This window comes from Eurytemora carolleeae, unplaced genomic scaffold, assembly GCF_000591075.1.
Source record: "Eurytemora carolleeae unplaced genomic scaffold, Eaff_2.0 scaffold222, whole genome shotgun sequence".
NCBI classification, from domain to species: domain Eukaryota; kingdom Metazoa; phylum Arthropoda; class Copepoda; order Calanoida; family Temoridae; genus Eurytemora; species Eurytemora carolleeae.
The window spans coordinates 191,287-198,227 of NW_019396176.1; the positions used below are offsets into that span (position 1 = coordinate 191,287).

At 31.1% G+C, this 6,941-nt stretch overlaps 2 protein-coding genes across 2 annotated transcripts; both read left to right on the top strand.

The window, feature by feature from the left end:
- Positions 1 to 2,112: 2,112 nt before the first annotated feature.
- LOC111697253 (vicilin-like seed storage protein At2g18540) lies at positions 2,113 to 3,375 on the top strand. The gene is made up of 2 exons (XM_023467182.1): positions 2,113 to 2,891; positions 3,042 to 3,375. Exons 1-2 carry the CDS (start codon positions 2,133 to 2,135, stop codon positions 3,192 to 3,194), a joined length of 912 nt encoding a protein of 303 aa, XP_023322950.1. The 5' UTR covers positions 2,113 to 2,132; the 3' UTR covers positions 3,195 to 3,375.
- A 238-nt stretch (positions 3,376 to 3,613) lies between these two features.
- LOC111697254 (vicilin-like seed storage protein At2g18540) lies at positions 3,614 to 6,551 on the top strand. The gene is made up of 3 exons (XM_023467183.1): positions 3,614 to 4,949; positions 5,737 to 5,824; positions 6,313 to 6,551. The coding sequence occupies exons 1-2, from the start codon at positions 4,050 to 4,052 to the stop codon at positions 5,815 to 5,817; spliced, it is 981 nt and encodes a 326-aa protein (XP_023322951.1). The 5' UTR covers positions 3,614 to 4,049; the 3' UTR covers positions 5,818 to 5,824; positions 6,313 to 6,551.
- The last annotated feature ends 390 nt before the right edge of the window (positions 6,552 to 6,941 follow it).

Here is a 6,941-nt window from a genome sequence, read left to right on the forward strand (position 1 = left end):
ACTCTAATAATCAGCCTACCCGGGTTGATCACTTCTGTACAGAACAACAGATTGTATTCAAATAATTTATTTACAGACATGATTATACAGACTGTGGTATTCATATCTAAGTTTGCTACTACTACTCTGAGATATTTTAAACCATTTTATGTAACACAATATATTTCACATTTAAGTTGTTGCTCATTTTTATTTTAAATCCATTAAATTTTATTGCTCATTGTTTATATATATAATGCATAGCTAAGAACCAAGCAAACTCTTTCATATCTAAGTTTGCTAAAGTCTACTTTGCGATATTTTAAACCATTTTATGTAACACAATATATTTCACATTTAAGTTGTTGCTCATTTTTATTTTAAATCCATTAAATTTTATTGCTCAATGTTTATATATATAATTTATTGCTAAGAACCAAGCAAACTCTTTCATATCTAAGTTTGCTAAAGTCTACTTTGCGATATTTTAAACCATTTTATGAAACACAATTTTGTCAACCATTAACTACAAGACTCCCACGCCCATCCATGTAATGTTGTCTTAAAATCCCCTCTTGGAGACACCAAACCAAATAATCTTTAGCCCCATTTTCTTTGTTCTCTGGTAACGGAGTCTAAACACTATTATTATTTAAACAGAATATTTTCATATAAAGAATTAGTGACTTTCGTTAACAATTAATTGTCATTCTTTTCAGAAGTTTTAATATATAAAAACGTCTTAGGACTCCCCGACAGTTTTAACCTTCATATCAATTATTAGATCGTAAGAATCTTTTCATTATAAAATTATAAAACTTTGTAATAATTTATATGTTATTATCCATTTCATTTTTTAGGAAATAAAGAGTTTCTCTGCATTATCGATTTCGATTTGTGGGTTATCCTGTTGTATTACTGTTCATTATTGAGAATCTTGCTGCTATTCGACAACAAATTTATTTCATATCTAAATTGCTATAAATGTTTACCATGTAATCTACTGTATTTGTTGGCAGGTTTTAACGTCTGAGAATAAATGTTTAAAACTTACTGAAGTATTATATAGAAATAAACGTAATCAATACATTTATAAGAATTTATATGTATTTTAAAGATAGAATTCAGTTTATTACACAATTTCGCGTAAAAAAGGTCTTAAGTGCGCAAAACTATACATTCTTTCATGTACATAATTACCGCGTAATTTTGTGTAATGCTCATGCGTAAGTAAAAGAAATCATTTTAGAAATCATTTTAGAAATCATTTCCTTAGATAAACAATACAGTTTAACAGTTTTTATCAACTCTTATCTTTTTATGCACATAGAAGCAAATAGATCAGATAAACCACCATTTTGCATCATCTATGAACAACTTATTTTTTATTCCCATAATACTATTGTTAAGGTTGTTAACCCTAAGCAGGCTGGGCTGGGGGAGGGGCGTTTTTGCCTTCCCCCCTTTATTTTTTTGTCCTATCACTCTCATTAAGCCCATGACAATTCTTTACTTTTAAGGAATAGTAATTTATTTATCTATTTTTTTACAATGAACTGGCCTTAAAAAATTGGGATATAAACAAGCATTGCAACCCTATAAATTTACTCTAAGGCCTCTTTCTAGGCCCCGCTATACATAGATTCAGAGCCTTTAAAGGGTTAAGTTTGTTAAGTAGCTCCTGGACTTCTTGTTATTCAATGTTTAAAGTATGGTCGGTGAATATGTTCATAAATAAGATTAGAGTTTTTCCTTGATAAATAGAAATAAATTTATTTCATAACTAAACGAAATAATTTCATACAATTTCTTGAGATAAGCTTGGTAAACTGTTATCAGAACAGATTCGAGAAAACAGTTCTTACACTTCTTCAGAGATATCACCAATCCAGAGCTAAGTGAATTGTGTACGATTGTAGAAACTATAGGGCCCAATGCAAATGGTAAACTTTCCTTTCACAGCACAAGGCATGAAGTATCATTTTAAAAAGTGCATCTTTGAATATTGGAAATTATGATTTTGTTGATTAAAACAATTTTTTAATTTGCATTCAGTGTGTCCCAATAAAAGTGTTCTTGGGCATTAGTTTATGGTGTTCTTTTAATCACTCACTAAAAAATCTTACTATTTACTTCAATTTCAGAGCTTAAAAATGGGAAGTGGTCCATCTCAATTGGACTATGCTAAGCAAGACCATCAACAGAAGATGGATCTTTCAGATAGAGATGATAAAAGGAGAAGAGAAGAAAAGCAGGAGAAAAGAGAAGAAGAAATAATGGCGAAGGCAGAAGCAGAACGAGAGGAAATTAGAACTATAAACAAAGAAAAGATTGAGCTGGAAAAACAAAGGTTGAGACTAGAAGAAATAGAAGTAAAAAACAAGTCAAATACACTGTATGAGCTTGAAGCTAAGAAGCTTGAGGATGCAAGGATTGCTGTCAAAGAGCAACGAGAACATGAGATTGCCATGAAAGAAAAGGAGAATGAAGTTGAGTTGGAGAAATTTAGGTTTCAAGAACAGGAGAAAGAACAAGAAAAGAAAATCAGCATGGAACTGGAGAAGTTCAAGACAGAACAAGAATTTGCTTTCAAGGAAAAACAGCTGGACACTGAGCAAAAAATAGCAATAGCTAAAGGAACACACCAGGTAGAGATAGAAAAAAGGAAAATCGAAAAAGAAGTCACCATGGCAAACCTGAGCGATGATCAGCTCAAAAGAAAAGACACCCTGGAGGAGAAAAAGTTGGAATTGCAGCAAAAGAAGAATGAGTTGGATTCCGAGGCAGCCAAGAGGCAGGATGATACAAAGCGATTTATCATTTTTCTATTGGTTGTGCTAGTTCTGGCTGCATGTGTGCTCTTCATCGTATATTCCTTTGTAATGAAAGATTCTAATGTGTCTGAAGTTAGGGTGAGTTTTTAATCATATAATGATTCTCAAAACTGCAAAACAGTATGCACTAGAAAATGCTTTAGCATAAAGAAATAGGGGGAATTCTTTGTATCTTTTCAGTAAGTAAAATTTGTACAGAAAAAAAAAATCTAAAAATCATGATTACAGGTTGTTGTTCAAGTTGAAGCAGACAATGAGCATATTATGGGACTTCTGTCTACAAGCTCACAAAGGTTTAGCGACCAGCTCCAGAAGAATATAAAGCAGAAGATTATTCCAGCTCAGAAGAAGCTTGCTGGAAAAATCACAGAGGAATTTTAGTAAATGTTGTAAAAACAATGCACAACATTAATTATGAAGTTTTAAAGTAAAATTTTAAAAAATGAAAGCTCTGTGGCCGTGGGCATAGAACTTAAGTATTTTGTGTGTTAAAGGGAGTGTCTGGCTAGATATGGTAGTTGAGCTGAGAATACAGTATTGTAGAGAATATTTTTAGGATTCATTTGAGACCTATCAGACGTTATGATGGTTTTATGTTTGTTTAAAATTCAAAATTGATTGAGAATTTGCTTTTTAAAATTCTTCAATAACGACGACAAAAATGGGAAAAATTCTTTAGTAAACTAATTAGACTAATTTTTCATTATATTTTTGAATATCTTATTTTTTCTGAATTTTTTGAAGATTTCTTCAAATTCTTTAAATGTCGTCTTTTCAATAAAATTCCAGGAAATCTACGTATAAGAATTGATTTTTATTTTCTCAACATGTTCTTAAACATCAAATTAGTTTACTCTAGAATTTTTGTAAAAATTTTCGCATCGTCATTGAATAGATTTTAGAAACCCTATTCTCAATACCATTTCTCCAAAATGGAAAATCTATTAGGATTTTAAAGATTGAGTATGTGCTCTTGGTGAACAACAGGTCTCAAATGAATCCTAAAATATTTCTCTACAATACTGCATTATCAGCTCGACTACCATGTCTAGCCAGATGCTCCCTTTAAGTAGAAACATGTAAATTGTATTTAGTTTACTGCACAGAAAGACTTTTTCATTCTTGTAAAAATACTAATGGAAAACGTTATTAAACTGGTGCTGGTTTAGTTTATTTAGGAAAACTTTTAAGGAAACAGATTTAAAACTTGGTTTTAAAAGAAATATTTCAGACAATATGGGCTTGATCACTGGACTCAAGAAAGGATTTAGATTCGCTGGAAATGTTCTCACTTCTGTGTCAACCTTTTTCACGGAAGAGAATCCTTCCAGAGGAAGAAGTTTTAATCATAAATGGGATGGAGAAGAAGTTGAAGGAGAAGAAGAAGTTGTTGATATTGCTCGTTCTTTGATAGAAAAAGAAAAAGAATTGAGAGCTCTGAAAAATCACAATTCTCGCAGACTTGAAGAAGAGAGAATTCAACAAGAAGAAAGATCAAGAAACAGGGAGGAACTTGTAAAATTGAATAAGCAAAGAGAGGAACAAGACAAATTACAAATAGAGCAAATTCATTTACAGTTGGAAGCATTGAAGGTAGAACAAGAAGCAAAAAAAGAAGAGATAAGAAAAGCCCATGAGAAGGAAATAGAAAAGCTTAAGTTAGTCGAAGAAGAAAAGACTAAAAGGGAACAGATGCTTATAAATGTGGAGGCAGAACGCCAAGAAAAGGAGTTTGAATGGGAAAAGGAAAAGCTGGCTATAGAACACAAAACTAGGGAGGCCATTGCCAGGTTGGAAACTGAGAAAATGAAAATAGAAAATGACACAAAGCTAAAAATGGCAGACATAGAGCACAAGAAAAAAATGCAGGATACAAAAAATGAGTACGCCTTGGAGTTAAAGAAATTAAAAATGAAGGAGGAAATTGAGAAGGCCAGGATCAAGAACGAAGCAGATGAGAGAAGAAAAGCAGGAGAGATGAAACAAGAACAGCAAAGGATGGAAAACATGAGAAGAAAAGCTGAGGATGAAAAGCGTAAACATCGATCAGTCAGAAATTTTCTGATAATTGTCGGGGTTTTGATGTTAGCTGCAATGCTTCTCTTCTTCATCACCTTTACAGAACAAGGCATTCAGGTAAATTTTTTGTATTTTAGATTATTTAACACTTGCCTTATTGGGTCAACGGCAGGTACCTGATAAAGAATTGATTATTGAAGAAAAAACAGGTATCTACAGGGTGTCTCAATAAAACAGGGAATAAGGGTCTACAGACTGGATTTTCAAGATTGAGACCATAATTAATATCTTTATGCAATTTCTGATTGAACTATCTCAATTTTAGGCTTGTAGATCTAAAAATAACAATTTTATAGGCTCCTAATGTTTCCCATTGGAGCATGTAAAAGTATAAGATAATTTTGTACTTAATGTTAGGTTACAGTTTCTTACAATCTTAATTAACATTTTTTGACCATTTTATCTAACTTCAAAAATAGCCTGCAGACCCTCATACAAACTGAGATTATGTTTTTTTTAACCAAAGGAATTGAGTTTTTTCCACAACCTCAAAATTTCTAATTTCTATATCTCTGCAACCAGTGGGTTCAACCCTTTGATATTTCAAACTTAGATTATTTGATCTAACAGAATTAATAGTTTGAAATATCTAAGGTCTAGGACATCGGGTTGCCAAGATATAGGGATACGAATATTTGAGTTTGTGGCAAAAACTCAGTTCATTTACTTGCTCCAGGTGGAAACTTTAGGACCCTCTAAAATTGCCAATCGAAAATTGTATGTAGATATCAAAAATGGCTTCAATCTTAAAAATCCCATCACAAACGAGCCTGTAGACCCATATTCCCTGTTTTTGTTGGAGACACCCTATGCATAAAATAGTTAAAATCTATCCTTCATTTAGTTTCTAAGGAAAATACTCCAGAACCCTGAAGTTGAAAGGATAAAAAAGAAATACCGCCTGGGAAACAGGATGGATTTATAAATTAAAGGTAATATATGGAAAATATGTTAGTTTGTTAATCACAAAATTAAATAACCCTAATTTTTCAATTTCCTAAATGGGGTCGGCTTTTCTTGTGCATTCAAAATAGCAAGAGATATATATGTTATATGTCATGGATTATATTTGCAAAATAATAAGAGATAGCAAGAATATATGTTATATTTCATGGATCATATTTGCAAAATAACAAGAGATAGCAAGAATATATGTTATATTTCATGGATTATATTTGCAAAATAACAAGAGATAGCAAGAATATATGTTATATGTCATGAATTATATTTGCAAAATAACAAGAGATAGCAAGAATATATGTTATATGTCATGGATCATATTTGCAAAATTAGATTAACAAATGAATGCAGCAAACTATTTTGAAGATTGTACGTTTGATTGAATGACTTCTGCTTCTGATTATAAGTTATAAATTAATTTATAGTTTTTATATTACTAACAAGTATTATAAATGTTTAGGTGTTTGTCCTGAGGATTGATATTTGATTATATTGGAAACATAAGTGAAAAATTTAAACATTGTATATTAAAGTATATCAAATATGGGCTTAACTAATTCTTTTGCATTTTCAGTTTATGATTTAACATGTATGTAATTCATAATTTTAATTAGTTTTGCATTAAGATAAGGCATGTTATGTATTACAGTTATTTTTGTATCAAGTTCCTGCAACAAAATATAAAACTATTAAAAAATATGTTTTGTTAACAAACAATATTACTAAGTTCTTAATTATCCGATTAAAAAAGAAATTTCATTTTAAAGATTTGCATCATCTTTTGCATTAACACAATTACAATACTGATGATACTTGAAACAGATAATCTCCAGAATAAAGATGATTGTTTATCGAAAAACTTGCTCCCACACCAACCAGCATTGGCAAAACTTGATTATTTTTTAAAGGGTTGGGGCATTTTAGCACAGTTTTTGATGCCCCCCCCCCTGTTATAAAATAGTTGTGCCTATTCCTAGTAGTATGAAGAATATTCAAATAAGAGCTTATAGAGATACCCTTGCATAGGTTTGCAGATTTCACACACAGTTTTAACATAGTTAATATTGTATTGCCAAAATTTGAAAAATA

What these genes read in the sequence shown, in the direction of transcription:
- LOC111697253 (XM_023467182.1), top strand. Translation starts at nt 2,133, where the DNA reads ATGGGAAGTGGTCCATCTCAATTGGACTATGCTAAGCAAGACCATCAA. An exon ending in CTAATGTGTCTGAAGTTAGG is followed by an intron (nt 2,892 to 3,041) that starts GTGAGTTTTTAA and finishes TCATGATTACAG; the next exon opens with GTTGTTGTTCAAGTTGAAGC.
- LOC111697254 (XM_023467183.1), top strand. Translation starts at nt 4,050, where the DNA reads ATGGGCTTGATCACTGGACTCAAGAAAGGATTTAGATTCGCTGGAAAT. An exon ending in TTACAGAACAAGGCATTCAG is followed by an intron (nt 4,950 to 5,736) that starts GTAAATTTTTTG and finishes TCCTTCATTTAG; the next exon opens with TTTCTAAGGAAAATACTCCA.